General features: G+C 36.5%; 1 protein-coding gene across 1 annotated transcript in view; it reads right to left on the bottom strand.

The window, feature by feature from the left end:
• Positions 1 to 21,707, bottom strand: part of tasp1 (taspase, threonine aspartase, 1) — a 43,271-nt gene extending 21,564 nt beyond the window's left edge. Inside the window, exons 1-10 of the mRNA XM_055170314.2 lie at positions 21,508 to 21,707; positions 20,615 to 20,814; positions 18,490 to 18,557; positions 16,674 to 16,742; positions 15,572 to 15,692; positions 14,546 to 14,630; positions 13,875 to 13,954; positions 11,739 to 11,830; positions 7,339 to 7,512; positions 4,449 to 4,527 (exon numbers count right to left, since the gene is read on the bottom strand). Of these exons, the coding sequence (XP_055026289.1) occupies positions 4,449 to 4,527; positions 7,339 to 7,512; positions 11,739 to 11,830; positions 13,875 to 13,954; positions 14,546 to 14,630; positions 15,572 to 15,692; positions 16,674 to 16,742; positions 18,490 to 18,557; positions 20,615 to 20,744 (898 nt within the window). The 5' untranslated portion in view covers positions 20,745 to 20,814; positions 21,508 to 21,707. The remainder of the gene's footprint in view (positions 1 to 4,448; positions 4,528 to 7,338; positions 7,513 to 11,738; positions 11,831 to 13,874; positions 13,955 to 14,545; positions 14,631 to 15,571; positions 15,693 to 16,673; positions 16,743 to 18,489; positions 18,558 to 20,614; positions 20,815 to 21,507) is intronic.
• Between the last annotated feature and the right edge of the window lie 672 nt (positions 21,708 to 22,379).

Genomic DNA, 22,379 nt, shown 5'->3' with positions numbered 1-22,379 from the left:
AAAGAAAGACATCAACATTTTGGATGACATGGTGGTGAGTAAATAATTTGGATTTTTCTTTTAAGAAAATGGACTAATCCTTTAAGACAAACAGGAATTCCAGCCAATCACATTACAGAGCTGAGAAGCATTCCAACCAATTAAATGAACGAAGGCGGGAGTTTATGTTTATTATGTTTGAGCATGTGTATAGTTCTTTAAACATGAATGCATATTGTTCAAAGCTATTTTACAGAAAATGTGTCCTTATATTAATTAAATACAGATAATTAGCAAACCCAGAGATGCAAACTTTTGAACTTTAGGTGAATTTTGCCATTTTGATTTTAAAATAAAATTTAAAAAGATTATTTGCCATGTAAAGCTATTGCTGCAGTCACTGTCAGTCAAGCAAATAGAAACAACAGATGTTTCTAGCATACAGTATAAGATAAAGTATGAATGTGTGTATGTTGTGGATTAAATAAGAATAGAAGAAGTTACGAGAGGCCAGAACTGTTATCAGGTGTAATAAAATGGCTTTGCTTTATTGTTAATATGAGTTATATTTTACATTTAGTATTTAATAAATAATTGTTAAATGTACAGAGTCTATAGTCCATCACCCCGTGTGGCTGCAAACCCTACCACCTTAACTAACACATTTTCTGTGGGAAACCCTGACATCCCTTTGGATATCTACCTGAAAGACAGGTGCAAACCTGCAATCTCCTTTACACAATAAAATGAGATTAATGGTTTATGATGTTTTCAAAAGAAAGAAAAGCAGGGATTAAAAATGTTCTCAAATGGAAGGTTGATGTCAAGCTTGTTCTTATTTTTATATAAACTATGAACTTGGCTGTTCTGTTATGTTATTTCAAAGGACTGAATTATATAATCACCATAACGTTAAAAAAAAAGATATTAAAAACATCTTAACAGCAATGCTGTAGAAAAACAGCCAGCAGGTCTGTGTGAGGGAACTACAGAAATGTAAAGATAAAAATTCTTAATCTTTGACTGTCAACCCGCCCCAGCCCGTTGCAGCATTCGTCTTTAAAGCCAATTGTGAACAGCAGCCAGTTTAGGAGAGAAAAAGAGAGAGAGAGAGAGAGAGAGAGAGAGAGAGAGAGAGAGAGAGAGAGACAGGGAGAGAGGGTGTTAAGAAATGCCTTAAACACAGAAAGTCTGGCAGCTGCTCAACCCCAAAAACCATAAAGTCTTAAGAAAATAGCTGTGTTGTTTCTGTAAACACAAACGTAGGTCTCGTAAAATATCAGGTAACTACAACAAAACCCTGTGCAGGTTTGTTGCCATGACATTAAGATGCTAATTTCTTTTCTTTTTGTTTGCATCAAACAAAAGAGCGAACAAACGACTGGCTCCACCGTTGGCTTGCCATTTTCAGGTTACCGTAAACCCTACCGTTCTCCTGAGAGAAATGGATGTTATTGGCAACATTACTGCTAGTTAACAGTTCATTTAACAAGCAAACAAGTGCCATCATAGTGCAACAAAAAAGTAAATAAAACATAACAGAGACGGCATAAAAAGGCCACGAAAGGAAACAACACCGGCTAGCCATTCGGCCTTTAGCAAAACCGCAGCAAACGGCGACAGGGTTGACCTGGGCACAAGTGGAGGAAGAACGCGGGTTCTGCATGTCAGTATGAAGCCAGAATGATTGTTTTTCTCTCTCTTTTGATAGGAACGCCTTTTAAGTTGGGAAATGAAAAGCAGGTGCACCACTGGAGCGCACATTCGAACGGGCCGTCCTCACAGTCATGCGCTTTCAATTTTGAGTAAGATGAAAGAGAAACACATGCTGAAATGGCCATGAGGGGAGAAGGTGATAAAATGTGTGATTCTGCTTTTGTTTTTGGAATGGCGGACGATCAAAAACAAAGCAGCACACAACACGACGCGAGTTTCGTGCCTGTTGCATATGAGTTCTGTGATTATAAAGTAAAATGTCAACAGGGAGCACACATGTAAAACATCGCTCGTAATATTTCAGAGCTGTTGCACCGATCAATGAAGTGAATCTCACGAAACCTGTCAAAAGTGTCTACTACGATCGAAAGCCAAAAATGATGTTTTGCAAGGAAATGACAGCCAATTTGTATAAATATTATTATTTTTTACTTCTCACATGATGTTATATAAAGATAAAAATAAATTAATAGTTGGCTAAATTATATGCAGATTACAAAATGTGGATTTCTAATGCAATGTGTTAAAAATAAAGCAAGAATTTCTTTCAAAAAGCAAGTGTGGTCAACAACAAAAGCAACTTTCGTGTGATTTTGTTTTACTAGAGGAAGTCATACATGCGGCACCCCTGTGCAACATGCCAAGTGTGAATGAACCACAGTCTCTATCCGACGGGCCAGGTGTGCGCTCCCTTCGAGGATCGGGCCGGGCCAAAGGTGCTTTCGCACTAGTGTGCCGCAGGGCCATTGAGGCCATGTGCATGTATGTGACACAAAGGCTGAAGAGGAAAAAATGTGGCCTTCATCTTAGTCAAACTTTCTCTGGAAGTTGTGTAAGTGATTACAGCACGAGGAAATAAAGTAACAGAGGCTACAGTTCGACCAATCAAAGCAAAGCTGAGTTTTTTACAAGGTGTCTGGTAGTTAAAGCAACGTCGGTGTCTTGTGAAATATTATTATGAAGTTACAGGTGCAGTTGCCTGAAAAGTGCTTCACACCATGTCGTGGTTATGAGCAAGTGCACATTTATGACCCCAGACATCATTTGCTCCAGTTGTTGGAAAAGAAATTAATGAAAGAAATTGAATCCTATTTGTCTGAATCTAGTCATCTGCTTCAAAGTATATACATTTCCAAAAAGCTTACAAGGGGCAGATTCCTCCAGACTATTTCTTTTCTTTAGGATTGACATGTAGAGAATAGCTTATAAACCATTCATTTATACCCAATTGTAATCCTCCTCTTTGTCTAGCCAGAAATAACCAACTGTCTTTTATCATTACTATTTTCCAGACATCCTCTTTGCCCACAAGTGACAGTGAATTATGTCTGAGATTTACTGACCTACATAAGTCACAAGATTAAAAAAGAAAAGCTTTTATTTATGTGACAGAATGAAATGAAAAGGCAATATTAGGCAAAGAAAAAAAACTTATTTTGCTTTTGATATCTGGTAAAATGACATTAAGATGTTGTAGTCAAAGATAATGATGCTTCACTGGTTAGTGGTCTACAACTAGGATCAAACTATTAACATTCAGCAAACAATGCAAGCTAAAATTAGCTTTGGTGAGTAAATAAAAAAGGCATTAAAGGGATAGTTCACTCAAAATGTAAATACTGTCATCATTTACTCACTCTCATGTTGTTACAAATCTGTATAAATAAGTATTTTGAAGAATGTTTGAAACCAAACCGATCATGAGCCCATTCACTGTCATAGTATTATTTTTTACAACTATGGAAGTCAATGGGGCTCATGATCGGTTTGGTTTTAAACATTCCTCAAAATATCTCCCTATGTGGTCATCAGCACAAAGAAATGTATACAGGTTTGTACCAACATGAGAGTGAGTAAATGATGATAGAATTTCAATTTTTGGGTGAACTAACCCTTTAAGCCGGTATCTGAACTGAACCGGTATAATCTGATTCTTTAAGGAACACGGACACATTTTGGGAATTTAGCTTATTCACCGTATCCCCCAGAGTTAGATAAGTCCATACATACCTTTTTCAACTCCTTGCATGCCGTAACTCTGTCTGATTCCCCCCCGTTAGCTTAGCACAAAGACAGGAATTAAATGGCTCCAACTAGCATACTGCTCCCTATAAGTGACAAAATAATGCCAACATTTTCCTATTTATATGTTTTGATTTGTATAGTCACATCATGTATAAATAACAGGGTCATAAGAGACACAGCCATCTTTTAACAGTATACATACAGGGAACTATATTCTCAGAAGACGAAGCACTGCTACATGGGCGTCGTGACTCTGAGCGAACTCTCTGCACCTCACCACTGGGTTTCTCAGGTGTTGCGAGCAAATCACTCCGCCCAAGTATCAATGCTTCGTCTTCTGAGAACATAGTTCCCTGTATATATACGATTAAACGATGGCTGTGTCTCAATTTATACACGGTGTGACTATCACATCATATGAATAGGATAATGTTCGAGTTATTTTGTCACTTATTGGGAGCAGTATGTTAGCTGGAGCCATTCACTTCCAGTCTTTGTGCTAAGCTAAGCTAGCAGGGGTGCGTCAGACAGAGTTACGTCACGCACAGGGATGAAAAAGGTATGTATGAACTTATCTAACTCTGGGAGATACGATGAATAAGCTAAATTCCCAAAATGTGGGCGTGTTCCTTTAATACTATTGGCATAATTTCTGCCCCACTAATTCACCCTTCAAATGTTGTAATGAAACACACAGCAATGTCTAATATGACTCGTGTTTTTAATACCTGAGGTACTCACAGCTGTAGAGTAAAGACTGACATCACGGGCGTTTTCAGCCCAGCAGCCACACCCATAATGAGCAGCCTGAGACAAAGATAAAATATTTCAGATTAAAACAACATTTACTAATTCATGAATTTCTGAATACATTTTTTATTTGGATGTATTATTTATTTGAATATTTGATAACACTTTACTTGAAGGGTTGTTCATGGGACTGACGTGACACCTTCATGATCATGACATGACACGTGCCATGGACATGGAGGAGATTTTATGCACGTTTATGACAACTGACATGAAGTGCCATTCGTTTAATTATGTCATTTTTAATGGAAAGAGAAGTCTTTGTTATGGCAAATTGACATTAACCTATACATCACAACTTGTCATGACAACTTGACATTACCAAGACAACATAACTGACCACTTTTTAACAGTGATACAAATTGAATTTGTCATTAAAATGTCATTAAGTGTAAAAACTATATCAAATAGTTTTATAACAACGTCATGAATATTCATAATGTTCATAATGTTTTTTTTTAAGTTTCCTCCAGGTGAAATAAAATCAATCATCCAATAATGATAATAATAATTTAAATCGATAAAATTATATTTTATTGCATTTTGAGACCGATTCACCTAAAATTAAATGAAAGCAATACATTAATGGGTTAAGCCATGCAGTGTATCACTGGAAAACAGTTCATTACATTAAGTGAATTATTTAAATGAATTATTAATTAAATGGTTTTGTTCGTTTTTTCTTCTATGTCAAAAAATGTCAGAACCCTCTGTGTGTATTTGTGCACATTAGGGCTGTCAAAATTAACGCGTTAATAACGCGTTAACGCAAATTCATTTTAACGCCACTAATTTTTTTAACGGAGATTAACGCAACGCGCAATTTCTGTTTGACCCTTGGTCCAGCCCATAGTTGAATGAACAGAGACGCAGACAAATGTGACTCTCTCTAAATGAGTAAAAGGTTTTCATAGAAATAAGAACATTAAGCAAATAGTCTACCAAATCCAATGCTCTAAATGCTCGTTGGACATCTGATATCATCTTAATTTATACGTCTGAGAGGTGTAACGTTACCGTCCTCCTAATGCTTAATCTAATACAAAAATGCGTCTCAATTCATTTTGGTTTCGCTTTTATGCATGACTTAGAAAATAGACTGCAGGACTTGCTTGATGTTAAAAGAGTCATTAAGAGAGATAAAGTTCGGTACCTGATTAATGTTAAAGAGTTATTAAGAGCGACAAGACTCAAAAGCGATCCCCTCACGCTGACTGACTGATATCTGAAGCGCGTGCACGCAGACGCGCGAGTGCGCGACCCAGATATATAGACATCTACACAAAATTACAGTTTTAAATATCTGTTTTGATAAGAATTCACGCAGGTAGGCTCTATAATCTGTTATGTTTTAAGTAAATGTTTGGTTAACTGTTGGGTAAAACTATCTGATGTGTAACATTATATTAGACCACTTAGATTTTAAGCAGTCTGTCTCAATGTCAATCAAACAAAAGGAAAAAAGTTGAACATACATTGATGATGTTTTTGCTTTGTGTGTGCTAAATCTATTAGTTTTACCAGTGATTTTAAGGTATTAATGTGGTAATATAATGTATGGATGTGGAAATTTTTGTGGTAATTTGACTCTTTCAACTTCAAACACGTGTAGTTCTGTCATATTTTGTTATATTTCAACAAATCATGCATTGTTCTATGTTTTAATAGAGAATGTCAAAATATGAACAACTATTTTTTTTAAATTTGCTAATTCTGACTCAACTTGCCAGCACAGGTCACAAATGATGCAGCAGCAAACAAAAATGGAGAAAGAAAAATCTTCTGAAAGGAAAATTCATATACAGAACAATGGCTGGTGATTCTGTTAAAATGTAAACAGGCTGTTGTTAACATACATTTGCATAAAGCATCTATATATGTATATATGATTAGAATATTAAAAACCTGAAAAGTGTTAAATTAGGGTAAATTTAGAATGGATGAAAATGTGCGATTAATTTGCGATTAATCGCAGTTAACTCATGAAATCATGCGATTAATCTAGATTAATTTTTTTAATCTATTGACAGCCCTAGTGCACATACATAAAGTTAAGTATAATCATTTGACGTGTCTGTTGCATTTTGTTAATGTATTTCAAATTATTTGCCATAATATTAACACTTACTGACATTTTATTTACAAGTTTAATTTGTACCACTGTAGTTGAGGTCAAGAAAAATATTCATGATGTTGTTATAAAACTATTGGACAGTATTAACACTTAATGCTATTTAAATGACAGTTTAATGTAATGTTAACCCATAAAGCTAGGTAGATTCTTAAGTTTGATAATTATTCTGCTATGTCATGTCTGTGACAGATTTATAACAAGTCAAAATGTATTGGTTTATGTCAAGTTGGCATAACAAAGACATCTCAAACAATGTCATCTTTGCATTAAAAATTACACAACTGAACAAATGACACCCCATGACAGCCGTCACAAATGTGCATAAAATCTCCTTCATGTTCATGACACATGTCATGTCATGATTATGAAGGTGTCATGTCTTATGCACACAGCTTCAAGTAAAGTGTTACTGAATATTTTATTATAAATTGTAGCAAAATATTCAAAGTAAATCATAAATTTGAATTAAAATTTTATTAATTTGAAATAATGTATAGTTTAAATAATATAGTTTTGGTAGTGGGCTCGGTCACCACTTGATGTTCAATGGAAAGTATGAGACTTGGAGCAAAACTAGTTGAGAACATCTCCCACGCTAATTTCTTTAACATATGTGATGTTTAACAGCCTGCAGCCCAAACACAGATGATCAGATGTTGCCTTTCCAATGTTACCTGTCCGACCCGGCCCGGGTGTTTCATGGCCAGGCCTCCGCTGGAAACAGCAGCTGCCACATTTCCTTCCCGATCCACCACAACCGCCCCTACCGTGTCCAAACAAGCTGAATGATTCTCCTCACCTTCCACCATGATCTCTCCTACAGGCTCCAAGCAGCCAAAATCCTTCCCCTGAACACAAAATTGCTGTTCAATTACAATTTCCTATTGCACACAAAGATATTAAACAGCACTTTGAGTTTTCAGTTTAACATCCTGACTTCATTTACGCAGTGGAATCAAAAATAAATGTACTCTTTTAAAGTGTCAATGTATTTTCATGCTTAACCGTGTGCCAAAAAATATGAACAAAGAGGTTTTGGCAACATCAAAAAGGCATGTTTCCAGAACTCATGTGAAACAGAGACACTAGTTTTTTTTTTTTTTTTGATCATGCAGTCGCTTCAAGACCCAGCTGGTTACCACAACCAAACCTGAGAAATGAATAATACTTCGCTATCTTACTTGTGCAAATAAAGCCTAATTGTGGTCCATTATCTATTAGCATCTCATTTATAATGAGTAAAGTGGTCATTTTAAAGGATTGTTTTTATTGGCTGATTACTGTGTACTTTGGCGAGTCTCTGTGAACTGAAAGAAGCACTGAGACACTTGATGGATTCGCCTTTCCTGGGGAATTGTGGCAGGGAATGTGTTGATTTTAATTTATAATTCAATCTTCCCATGAACAGAGAGTCATTAAAGGAGCTTGGATCTTCAGACGTCGATTGATTGTTAGATAAATTAACTTTCGAAAACATCAGAGAAAAACCGGACGTTAAAATAATTGATATCTCCATCAGCTATAAATCTGACAAATTAAATATAACATCTGCTTGCAAGACCTTTCCAAAAAGGAGCATCAATTTTTCTTCTATGGGTAGCTGTTTGTATAACCTTTGTGTCTTAAAAATTAGTTTGTGATGAAAACAGATTGGTTAAAACCTTTAATCAGCTCATGGAGCGAATATGAAACCTTTTTCTAGTCGGATACAGAAAAATATATTTGTTTGTGAGCCGTTTTGACCAACGAATTCCCACGACTCAAAGTTTGAACTATATTGTTTTAACCGTAACGCAAAAAAAAACTCCACCAGACGTTAATTCTGCTCGAGTCTGCCCACATAACAGAGGTTACAGAAAGTTCTGTCAAGCACATTAAATGCGTTTGGATCCAAGGAACATAGGGCCTCCAGGCAAGCAATACAAATGGATTTCATCCCTGGTAAAACAATAAATATGCCACTTATAAAATCAAACAAACCACAGGCCACTTGAGAGGAGACTGGGGGACGTGTTGTTATCTTAATTACTATTTAATGCATAGCTTTGGAGCAAAGGGATCATTGAACCGGACTGCATTTAAGAACAAGGACGCAATACCATGTGGCAGCCTACAGGCAAAGATCATTCATGTAGACAGAACCAATAGCAATCATTTATTTTAAACTGATGCTATCTTTAAAACAAACCATACGAGTTTCAAACTCCAAACGTGAATACCATGTATACCGAACCGAGCCAGCCCCTGACGTATTTGTCTTTCTTGTCAAAAAAATTTTTCGCCCAAATTTTCCCTGGGATATTCCGACACTAATTTGCAGATAATTATCCACTTTTCGGGACCACACAAACGTCACAACGAACGACCCATTGACCGAACCATTTTTCCTCGACACCTGCATTCCATGTGTACCTTTCAAATAGCTTCCTTCAAAATCTACTAGAAAAGTTGAAGAGATTCAACATGTTCAAGCACATTACGAGAAAGAATTTGACGAAATAACTTCAAGATGTGGGTGCGGGAAATCGGGCAGCAGGGTGGTGTTAAAACTCTGCAATCACTCTCAAATCACAGCGTAGCGTCAACAATTGCTTTAAATCTCCTGTAACATTCATGAGGCCTCATATCGTGACCTCACACAAATCTGTGATTTTTGGTTGCAATGAACTGAGAAATAAATGACCCATAAAATCAATGACGTCGCTAAACTAAACCGAATAAACATTTTCTAGTTGGCAAACATATGCCCGCTAATGCTTAACATTTCACCATAAAAGCTCCTGTGTCACCTTTGTAAAGCTGTGCAATAATGTGCAATGCCATATAAGCGGCGTATAAGTATATGTGCGTGTTTCTTGTGATCGTGAGTAATTAAGGTCTCCACGTTTCTCCTGAAGGTCGTCATTACGCCACTGGTTTCCTCCTCTGGCTATGTGGTGGTTTTGGATTAGAGGACTAAACAGATGCAGATCCTGTTATCAGTCCAGTAATAATGTCAGAGTGAATGCCTCTGCCGTGCTGTGTTTAGGTGTAATTAAATGTGTCTAACTCAATTTAAGGGTGGAAACGTATAGATCACGGCGCATTTATAGAAAAAAGTTCAGAAAAAGTTTTAGAGAACGCCCCTGCCAAATATAAAATGTATCCTGTGCGTTATATAGACTCAAAAAATTTGCTTCCACGCTGTGTCCTACTTAAATGGGTTGTAATAAACAAGCAATAAAAGATTTTTTAAGTAAAAACTTTGTAAAAACACTTTTAGCGCTTTTCCACCTTCGGGCTGAACTGTTCTAATGCTGCGTACACAGCAAACGCGAAGCACCGCCTTTCTCACTCCACAAAACTTTCATGCTGTGTTTACACCAGCCGCGGTAGAGGTGGCAAGCGCGGGTGATTTACATGTTAAGTCAATGCAAAGACGATTAGGCATCCTGCGGCGCCGTACACGTGGGAAACGCGCAAGTTAAAAAATCTGAACTTAGGTGGATTTCCATGCCGCGTTAACCAATCAGGACCTTGTTGTAGTAGTGACGTGATTACAGGAAGCGAGCGGAGTCTCAGCAGAGTCACAGAAGCCCCTCCCATGACGCGGATTTCCACGTGAATGTCTCAAATGACTAGAATTTCACGCGCAAATGAAGCGAGTAAACTCAAATGTTCAAGCGTCCAACTATGCGCGGCTGGTGTAAACGCAACATTAGGATTCGTGTCATGTGAATTTCTCACTTGAGTTTAATTTTTTTACTTGCGTGAAGATGCGTTTGAGGCTAATAGCCCGTTTTCACAACAATCGCGCCACCCAATTTTGCGTGATTCGTATCGCCCGCACAAGTTCCTGTCTATTCGTGTCTTTGCATTCATGTTGTATGTATGTAATCTTCTCGCATAACTCGAATGAATTAGCGTTAGGTGTGTATGGCCTGTAAGAACGAGTTGAGAATGAGAACGGTTTGGCACCGCGATGGAAAAGTGACTTTATCTGCTCCATTGCTCTGGATAGTCACTCCCACCATTAAAGGATTAGTCCATTTTCTTACAAGAAAATCCAGATAATTTACTCACCACCATGTCATTCAAAATGTTGATGTCTTTCTTTGTTCAGTCGAGAAGAAATTATGCTTTTTGAGGAAAACAATCCAGGATTTTTCTCATTTTAATGGACTTTAATGGACCCCAACACTTAACAGTTTTAATGCAGTTTAAAATTGCAGTGTCAGAGGACTCTAAACGATCTCAAATGAGGCATAAGGGTCTTATTAGCGAAACGATTGTCATTTTTGGCAAGACAAATAAAAAATATGCACTTTTAAACCACAACTTCTCTTCTTCCTCCGGTTGTGTGACGTGCCAGCGCAACCTCACGTAATTGCGTAATGACGTCGAAAGGTCACATGTTACATTTATGAAACGCACATTTGCGGACCATTTTAAACAATAAACTGACACAAAAACATTAATTAGTATCATTTGACATACAACAACGTCGGAACGGTCCTCTTTCTCCACACTTGTAAACACTGGGGCGTAGTTTCGCATACGTCATCCGTGACCTCTTGACGTGATGACGTATTAAGTAAGGTCGCGCTGGCGCATCACACAACCTGAGGAAGATGAGAAGTTGTGTTTTTTTGCCAAAAAGATAGATAAACTTATGCCTCGTTTGGGATTGTTTAGAGTCCTTTGAAATTGCAATGTTAAACTGCATTAAAACTGTTAATTGTTGGGGTCCATTAAAGTCCATTAAAATGGGAAAAATCCTGGAATGTTTTCCTCAAAAAACATAATTTCTTCTAGACTGAAAAAAGAAAGACATCAACATTTTGGATGACATGGTGGTGAGTAAATTATCTGGATTTTTTTTTTTTAAATGGACTAATCCTTTAATTCACATTGGACCAAAATTGTGTTTTATAAATGCATAACATTTGAAAAGGATCTGATTGGTTGTAATAGTGTTTCATGTCCAGTGTGGACAGAGTAATCCGTGACCGCATCACGCTTGTACACACTGGTAAAAAGACTGTATGGATTACTAAAGCACCAAATAAGGTCCCATTTTTAGACGTTCACTTACACGTCCACTTGTTTGTCGCCTCCGCTTGGTCTCAACCTGCTCGGCCAGCTCCATCTTCCTCTTGTTCCTTTTGTAGGCTGACAAACTGAACTCTGAAATAAGTTGAATAAAGGCATGACAGTCCATAACGGATAAAAATGAGCATTTGAGTCATGAGTCACTAATGCAGATAGACTCCTTGCTTCTTTGGTCTTGTTGCTGATCTTATTATTGGTCGTATTTTTCATAATTATATAATGCAGCAAGAGAGTTTTTGGCAGGATGAAGCCTTGATTCTCATGATAAATCAGTCTATTGGTGAAAATGTGGTGGAAATCCTCCACTTTATTTTTTAAAAATAGGACATAGTAAGGTCATGCGTTTGGCAACAGAATATTTCCAACAGTGAAAACTCACACACAGCACACACACAAACTTCATCTTTTAGACGGTGAGTTAACCCCTTTATTAAAAGAACATAAAACCATTATTTACCAATGCTGGCCTCCACTCATGTGAAAATCTTTTAAAGGCGGGGTGCAAGATTTTTGAAAAACACTTTGGAAATGGGAGTCGCGCCAAGTACCAAAACACACCTGCAGCCAATCAGCAGCAAGGGGCGTGTCTACTAACCCACATCATTGCCTCAAAAGAAGGTCCAGATTCTATTGGGGTAGGGGCATGTTTGTTTTGATGTTTTCAAATATCAACATTGGCTTACAGAGATCATGCACCCCGCCTTTAATCAAAGTAAATGAATCAATGAATTTAATGGAATGTAATTACAGCTAAATAATATATATCAAAGTTAATGGCTTAGAAATAGTCTACCAAATGAAAGCACATGTATTCTTGCCAAACACTAATCGATACATGCCACGTCAAGACTATAAAAATAGCTATCATTTAAATTTACGTATTTGGCAGACGGTTTATCCGAAGAGACTTACAGCGCATTAAAATTACACTATCTATCACAACATAATATGCAACTATTGCAATGGCATTTTCACTGTCATCTACATTTTGAATGCTAAATATTCTATCCAGGTCAAACCCAAGGGTTAAATTAAATACAAAAGATTTGAATAGAATATGAGGTTTGGGCTGAATTAATTGTAGGAGTTTAATACTTACTGTTAGGGTTTTAAAAAAGAAATATCAAAACTGTGGTAATTTATCTCTATCCTGCCAAGTAAACATTTAACTAGGCCTACCTCAGTAATACAATTGCTGGCTTGAGATTGCAAAATGAAAATATCTTAAACTGATTAAACCTTTGTCACACATCCAAATTGATTCCACATCTGTGTGCCAAAACAAATGGCGATCCAGCGTACAGCTTATAAAAACCTTATTTACCCTTGAGATAATTTACATTATTATGCAAACATTGTCCTCTTGCTGTCCTTCTAAAGCACTACGCAATATCCATATTTAAGATCTGCATTAAAAATAGCAATGACGACTGACCTGCCTCATTTTTCATTGCTACGTGAATTTGGCATGAGAAACACAAGCCACACACATAAAAAAACTCCACAGTATGAATTGAAAACATATACATAACTTTTAATAATTAAATAAGTAAGGGATGATGTATAGTCAGCTGGTTGTTCTCACAAAAATAAGCCCCAACAGTGCAATCAGGTTTTGTATCAGACATTATTCCGCTTATTACACAGCTACTTACCTCATAAGTAAGGTAAGAAACATTAAATATTGATTTGAAATATTGCATTAGCTCATTTTTATGAGGAAAACATGAAACTTTTGGTTTTAAGATAAGACGTTCAAATGTCACAAACACTATTTGGTTTAATCATTTGTAAATAGAATGTCATATTTTATTAAAAGACATATTTCTAGTTTATTTGTGTATAATATTAAACTGTATCTGTCAAAACTATTTGCAGCATCCAGGCTACCGTGTGTTATTAATATTAAGCAGGTGATATTTGTGAATAATCAAAGCTGCAAATGTCGCAACTAGACAATCAAAATCAAGCATTCCCACGAGCCATGTAATAAAACCATTTAGACAACTTAAAAATGCCTGTAATGAGCTTTTTTGGCAAATCTACTCATGAAATCTACCCATGCAGTAACATATACAGCAGTCAGTCTCTGGGTAAGTCTATGTGGTCTGATACTCACTAGTTGTCATCTTTTCTGTTAGGCATGCTGGGATACCGTGGCTAATTGCCCATTGTTCTGCTCCTCTGCCCACCAAGAAACTGACAAGGAATAGCAAAGGCCAAATTTACAATTTTAGCACTTTACAAACATGTCCACATTTCATAAAACATGTTTCAAGGTTACATTACACTGTACAGTAACTCTTCAAAATAAAAAATCCTGAATTTTTTACAGAAATAATTTCACTTTTCTTTGTATTGAGTATCTTTTCGTAGTATTTTTGCAATTATTTATATAATCAGATAGTATCCAGATTATTTACGCAGATGTTTAAAGTCACTTGCTCTAGCAGACCAACGGCATGTAAAGTTCACCACATTGACCTGCCAATTTCGAATGACTTAGTGAAAGAGACACGTTTAAACATGCTCAATATGTTATTCTTATATATAGGGACGGTACCGGTCTTGACAAAACAATGGTACTGATATACATGTTAAAATATGTCAGTGCAAGGCGTTTTGAAATTAAAGCAGCTCAAACATGCATTTTAGTCTGGGACTTATGTAAGCCCTGTCAGGGAAACCGCCCCATAAAGGTTATTCTAATGATATTCATAGATTTTGAATGTGGCCGACAGTAAGTAAGAGCTAACTGAAGGGAGGTGAATAACAGAGAGTGAAGCTCACCATGGAGGGATCCTGCCAGCTGAAAGTTTACCTTTCTGAGCTTCACTTAATAGCCTTCCAGCTACCAGCACCGGGTTTTTGATTCCTGAAAAAAAACATTACATCACTTAAATGCAAATTTTTTGCAACTTACTATATTTGCACATGCACTTGTGGGAGTTTCCCTTTCAGATGCAAAATTTATGGGAGAAGAATACTACTATTTGCATTCATCATTTTTCTGGTATTTGCACCAATATCTGACGCCTAAAAAGGCATGTCTTAATGAGATGTTGCGTCTGTGTTCTTTAACTCTTTCCCCGCCATTGACGAGATATCTCGTCAATTAAGAGAAAACGCTTCCCCGCCAACGACGAGATTTTCCGTCTTTCCGCAATACCGCTATTATCCACCAGGTGGCACCCTTCCGCAACTTTTTAAAACCGGAAATATTGCTCTATGACAAGCTGCTGCATGTCCGTGTCTGTTTTAAAGATCGCTCTGAATGGGATCTCTATGAAAAGTCCGTCACAAAAATGGAATTATCTCTGCTTTTTGCTGAAAATGTGGTGTTTTTGCAGAAACCTACCCGTATTCAAAAGCTGATTACAAAAGAACTACTAAAGGTAGGATGAAACTTTTTTTTTTTTTTTGAAAGCAGAAGGTCTGTTCTTTCATTTGGTATATTGTATGTTTATATATTTGAAGAAGAACATTTTCTGGAAGGCATTAAACTTTTGTGAAAATCATGAAAAACGCTGGCGCTGGCTGGCAACTTTTTTTAAAAACGCTGGCGGTGAAAGAGTTAACATGCTAATCATGTTAAACATGCTAATCATGTTTAGTAAGTCTGGCCCAAAATCTACATTTCGCTTGCTTTTGCTAATGTCAGGAAGAAGAAAAAAAAACAGTTTTTTGTTGATGAGAATAAAGAGGGCAAACATAAATATATATATTTGTTTTTCACTATATTCAGACATGATATCTATCATGAAATACATATCATGAAAATGGCAAAAGCCAAAACCAGCCTTCTCAGAAACCCACCGCTCAAAGCTCCAACAGCTCCGTAGTTTAATGACTTCCCATCCATGATGCTGGCATCACACTCGATCTCACCCGAGAGGTTCAGGTTGGAACCGGTACCCGCATTTGTGAATGGAGAGTCCTGTCAGTGAATATTAACCGTAAAGTTTTCGGGAGCTCTTTTAGGAATTAGACCACCATAGAAAATCTAACAAAATCACATAAGCTTAATTCTGAAACTAAACACTGGGATTGGCTTTCAAATTAACACTGTGTTAAAGGCCCAACATTATGCCCATTTTTACAAGATGTAATATAAATCTCAGGTGTGACTAGAATGTGCCTGTGAAGTTTCAGCTCAAAATACCCCATAGATCATTTGTCATAGCATTTCCAAAATGCCCCTTTTTGGACAGGAACAAAAAGTGCCGTTTTCATGCGTGTACCTCTAAATGCAAATGAGATACAGTTTTCGGTAAAAAACAGATCTGATCTGATTACAGACAATAGTATCGCATTAGCACTAAAAACGTGCTAACAAACACATTTATTAAAGCTTTTGGGTTAAGTTAACAAGTCAGTCAGTGGCCATAGGTGAGGCTTTGTTTGTGTGACATCACATTAACAAGAGAATCAAAACAGCATGTCTAATGAGACTGCTTTGGTTTAATGGGGATGAAAATAGGAAGAGTGGGTGGATTTGTTTCATTGTATAGTGTGCTGGCAGTGTGTGAACACAACCACAATTAGGTCCAAACAACTTATAAAATTGTATTTTGCACAATATGGGCCCTTGCAGTATACTTTGTAAGCATACGTAGTACAGCAGTGTAAAGAGTTTGAAAGCAGGAAGAGTGATGTGTGAACTTGTATTTCTTTTTATGTCCATTTAAAATTAAGAGACCACCAAAGAGGAAATGTTTTGTCGGTTGACACTGCAAAGTGCAAATGCTTTTTTAAAAAGTCTGCTGTTTGTTTAAACAGTTGGACACAAGAATTCTGGCATTTTGACCCGGACTACCAGGATGTCCACAAAATTGTATACAGGGTGAAATAATGCAGTGGTCTCTATTCAGTAAGAATTAACTAAAAAAAACAAACAAAAAAAGTGATCAGCCATTACCTCAAGCTCTATAAGAGCTGCTGTCACGGCCTCCAGAGCCAATCCTCCAGCTCTGAGCTGGTCCACCGCCTGAAACACATTAAATCACAACTGATGACAGAAACGTCACATGTGCCAAAGCCTAAAACCAACTTGTTGTGCCCTGAATGTGAGAATTCTCTGACTTATTACAGGAAGCATTTTAAAGCAGAAAAGAGCACGTTGAAATTATATTGACAAACCACAAAAAGTGATAATTCAATACAAACAGCTAAGAATGAAGCTGATTCATGCTCTCAGCTTGACAAGCTTTATGCAGCGACTGTGGAACGTTATATTAAGCCAGGCAGTCGCTTAGGCTGCTGCCGGTGTCAGGTTATCAACACATAACTCAAATTCCCTGGCACAGGTGTTTCACTAGAGCTTGATCTCTTATTTTCAGCCTTTACACGGCACTTCAGACACACAAAAGCACTGCACATACACTTGCTCTTCTGTGCAACCCTGCTTTCTGCAAAAATCTTCTTCACTGCTGTGGCTTAGATTTTGTAAAAACACACACTGCTTAAGAAGCCCTGCCTAATATATTTAAAAAATATATATAAAGGAAAACACCACCGTTTTTCAATATTTTAGTATGTTCTTACCTCAACTTAGACAAATGAATACATACCTGTCCTTTTTTAATATGTGCACATAATCTTTGTACAGCGTGTCGTAAATGTGTTAGCATTTAGCCTAGCCCCATTCATTCCTTAAGATCCAAACAGGGATGAATTTAGAAGCCACCAAACACTTCCATGTTTTTCTTATGTAAAGACTGTTACATGAGTAGTTACACAAGTAAGTATGGTGGCACAAAATAAAACGTGGTGAATTAAAAAAAGAGAACTATATTATATGGCGAAAGATCACTTCGTTTGCAGCACTTTGACCTCAGCAAAAAAAAAAAAACTTTGACCTCAGCGCGCAGTAACATCGTCACTCCTGACTACTCCCCCTCTCGCTCAAACATCCCTCAATATTACTGCACCCTAGGCGAAAGTATGCAAACTAAGAGCTCTTCCGCCGTATAATATAGTTCTCATTTTTTATCATCCCTGTTTGGATCCTAAGGAATAAATGGGGCTAGGCTAAATGCTAACACATTCACAACACACTGTACAAAGATTAAGGCTGCATCCGAAACCGCATACTGTACAGTACATACTGAATGAGATGTACTTACTGACCGTTAAAACAGTAGGTACTGTATAGTATGAATCCTGGTAGTATGAATGCGATTCGGACATACTACATCCGCCATGTTGATACATCACGTGACATACGTTGTCATCACGTCATGTCATACCAGGGTGAAAACAGTCGCATCGCCCACTCCCGGGGCATCATGGGATAGTGAAGTGTCCAAAGTATGCACGTTGCAAAATCTAACTGAAAGTAGTTGGTCATCCGAGCACTTTTCTCATACTGTTTTTGGAATACTATGTATTCGGACATACTACTCGCCTTGCCTACTGCTTTTTGCCTACTATATAGTATGGAAGTAGGCGGTTTATGACGCAGCATAAGTGTAAAGAAAAAAGATAGGTATGTATTAATTCGTCTAAGTTGAGGTAAGTTCATAGTAAAATATTGAAAAACGGTGGTGTAAAAAGAAGCATTGTCAAAACGATACACAAGCCTTAGTAGTACATCGGCAGATGTAAGTATTACTGAAATGACGTTTTGTCGACATGACCCCAGGCAGAGCTAGCCATAGGTTATAGGTCGAAGCAGAAATGTAAAAGTACTTTTAAGGTATCAAGTTTTAAATGAAGAATCACATGCAACTCACTCTCTGGCAAGCTCTCTTGCACACATGTTTGTATTCCTTGGCTTTGGATTCAGAATGATAGCCTGCCCCTGAGGAGACCAAAATCACAAAAAATAAGGCAAATGCAGCTCTCTTTAGCAGCATATAGTTTCCATCATTTTATCTGCAGAAATTGCAAAGAAAAAGTTTTATTTTAAATAAGAAAATAACATTAACATTTATCAATTTGGCAGACACTTTGTCCAAAGTGACTTACAGTGCATGACAAGGTTTACACTTTATTAGTGCTAATGATTTGTAATATGTGTAATATTAAATAAGGGTGAGTAAACAATGACACAATCCATTTTAAAGGTCATGTTCTTTCTGATCCCATTTTTTAAACCCTACACTCTAAAAAAACAAACGGTGCTATATAGAACCAAAACTGTTGCTTTGGATCGTAATCATAGAAGAACCGTTTTTAGTGCCATATAGCACCGGTGAAGCACCTGTGTAGAACCATATAGGGGCCATATAGAACCACTATAGCACCAAATATGGTTCTACATAGCACTATATGGTTCTACACAGGTGCTTCACTGGTACTTCACCGGTGCTATATGGCACTAAAAACGGTTCTTCTATGATTACGAGCAAAGAACCACTTTTGGTGCTAAATAGTTAGTGTGTAATGTTGCTATAATAGCATAAATAATACATGTAAAATTATTAAGCTCATAGTTCACTGCCAGGCAATATATTTTCTTTAACAGAATTTCACCTTTCAAAGCCTACAGCGAACGGGCGGTTTGGACTACAGCCCTCTACTTCCTGCTTTAATGACATCAGTAAAACAGTATCCACAGGAATATGTCAGTCGCCAGCTAAGCTAACGGCAAGCTAAGCTGCTATCGAATCACAACACACTAAACAAACTACACGGGTGATTCTCACGAAACCATTGAAACACCACGGCACTAATGATTTTAGCTTTAAAATGTGTAATATAGTAACATTAAAAAGCATCAGAATTAGCACAATACTGTGTTCTACCTTGCACAATGTGTGATTTCAACATAAGAATTTATCATTGTAAATTTTATCTCATTTTCTGCTGAAATTCTCATTACCGCAATGTGTCCGGCTGTGTTTGAACATGCGTTATGTTGTAATTTAATCAAATTAACACAAAAATATTAGGAAAAAAATAAATGGATGTTTTGCTAGACTACTTTAGATGACAGAAAAAATATTTACTGAATATTCATGTATAATAATAATGAAGAAAAATTAGCAAAATGATGTGTCCATGCCTGATGTTCTCATCCTCCGCAACACTTTTTGAGAACAGTTTAAGCACACATACAGAATTTTAATAAAGTTTGATTTTGAGTGACCAAGCACATGAACCAGTTACTTCAAGATGGCTACCAGGTAAGATAATTTTTTACAGTTAATTTGAAATATTGTTTTGTCAGAATGCTTACACGACATTTTGATTATCATTACCGCAACAGATGCTTATTAAATGTTAATTTAATTAATAGAAGCATAATACTTTGATTTTAAATGCATGTGCAGAATCTCCAAATTATGTTCTTTCAGGTTTGTCATGTCATTTTGAAAATATGTCAGTGTTGATGTTTTCTGACTGTTGCAGTAATAAGATTTTTTAGGACTAATTTTTTAAATTATGTTACAAAAAGTGTTAAATGATAAGTAAAAGTTTTTAAATTAATGTTCCCATTTACTCCAGACTTTGTTTTTCAATGTCTGGTGGGAAAAAAAGTAAATTTAAGCAATTTTTACATTTTTCATGCTTGACATTTTTAAAACCAAGTTTTCGTGAGAATCACCCACACAATCAGAACTTGTTACGTATTTCTGAAGGAGGGACTTCATAGAACAAGGAAGACATCAGCCCGTTTTTAGGACAGTAAAAACAGCGGTATACAGATAAGTAAAAATAACACGTTTTTTTACACATAAACATGAACACATGTTATATTACACAATCAAAGCTTCAAAAACACAGAAAGAACGGGACCTTTATAAGGCATATATTATGCAAACGTAAGCCCATAATATCATTGATTTGGGTTACAAACTCTCAAATGCCTTATGGTAACATTAAGTAGACAAATTACAAGGGACACAGATTCACCTGCATGTACCAGCACAAACCCCATGGCTTTCCCATCACAATGGGGCATGGTGCTGTTCATTATAGACCCTGAATTGTTCAGTGGAGACGCAGTCTCCCTGCAATCTTCCGAGTTTTCTAGTTTCTCCATGACCCGTATTCAGTATAACTTGCATTTTCACCCATCATTCACTTACAACTCAAACATACTTCTCAAAGTCCTGAGAAAGAGAGAAAGAGAAAGAGAAAGAGAGCTACTTAACTGTGAAAATGTTCAGTCACATATACAACTAAATAATAGTAATTTTGACAATTAAAATCTTTGCAGATTACAGCCCAAACAATAAAATACAGTATACTTTATTATTCACTACAGAATGCCGTGGTGAATTCCTAGATACTGTTTATAACCTAAGTTACCATAGTAAATATTAATGTATACTACTTTATTTACCACAGCTTAGCAATTCAATGTAGTTAATGACACATAATACTGTTGTATAAACTAACAAACTGTAGTAATTACTATAATATACTACAGTACATTACAATTCACAATGTAGTGAATTACTAATACTAAATTACTACTATTTAGCACAGTGTACTATAGTAAATACTAAAGTATACTAGTGTTTTTTTCACGTTAAAGAATTTGTATTTTATTTTAGCGCCGTTTATAAAAAACGCCAACATCTACATTGTAATGAAATTATCAGAGCAGCAACAAGCAAAGTTGAAACATAATAATCTAATAAACGTAATAACCTCTTACTGCATGCTCTCAAACTAATAATTAGTGTAGTAGTAAAAAGAGTAGTTTAAATCATTTAAGATTAAATGAACCATGAGATGTTTTCTTAGATCTGACTGCTACAAATGAAACAGAATGAAAGAGTAAAGACTTTAAAACTCACTCGGGTAAAAAGTTTAGATGCATGACGACAAAAGATCGCACATCTCCACGATCATATGCATGGCTTAACATCTCCACTAATAACACAAATAAACAGATTGCAATGAAATGTGAAGTTAGATGACTATCTATTGCATGATTGTGATGTGATGATGAGCGGCGCATGTGCTCGCGTCACACCAAAACACTTCCTGGTTCAGTGACACACGTGACTGTGTGACGCAAAACAGCGGCCCCCAGCGGCACACTCGTGCGTTGCGTTTAATGTAATGTTTGCAGACAGAAATGCAGCAGAAATGTCATCTCACTTGAGCTGAGTACAACTACTGACAGGACACTTAAAAGGGTCACAGTAAAGTACTGTATAATATAGTATAATAGCATCATATAATATAGTACAGTGTAGTCATTTTAACAGAAATGTAATCAATGAACCTGCAGTAGGCTACAGCAGAACATGATAAAAGGTTGTTCTTCACTGTTAACAATAGGATACACATAAATACACAAATAAACATAAACATGTCTGAGCATTGCAAAGATATCTAGTATTCATTTGTATTAGTTGTTTCCGTGCCGCTATTTATTGTTGCACTAAACTTGAGAATTCAGTGCAGTGTACTAAAATGTCTGCTGTAATAGCACACATATGGTATGCAGATGGAATGTGTTTAATTATTAAATCATGTCAAACATTTGTCATATTTTCCAGTACTAATAAAGTGCATTTTTGGCCATAATAGTCTTAAAACAATAATTAATTACTCAAGAACATATCAAAAGATGAAAAGGCAATAAAGCTTATACGTTTGAAAATCTCACTGTCTACTTTTATGTTAGAAGAAGGACAGAGATAACATCCTAGACCACTAT

The sequence above is a fragment of the Misgurnus anguillicaudatus genome, chromosome 11 (genome assembly GCF_027580225.2).
Source record: "Misgurnus anguillicaudatus chromosome 11, ASM2758022v2, whole genome shotgun sequence".
NCBI lineage: Eukaryota > Metazoa > Chordata > Actinopteri > Cypriniformes > Cobitidae > Misgurnus > Misgurnus anguillicaudatus.
This window is presented reverse-complemented; position numbering and strand designations above follow the sequence as displayed.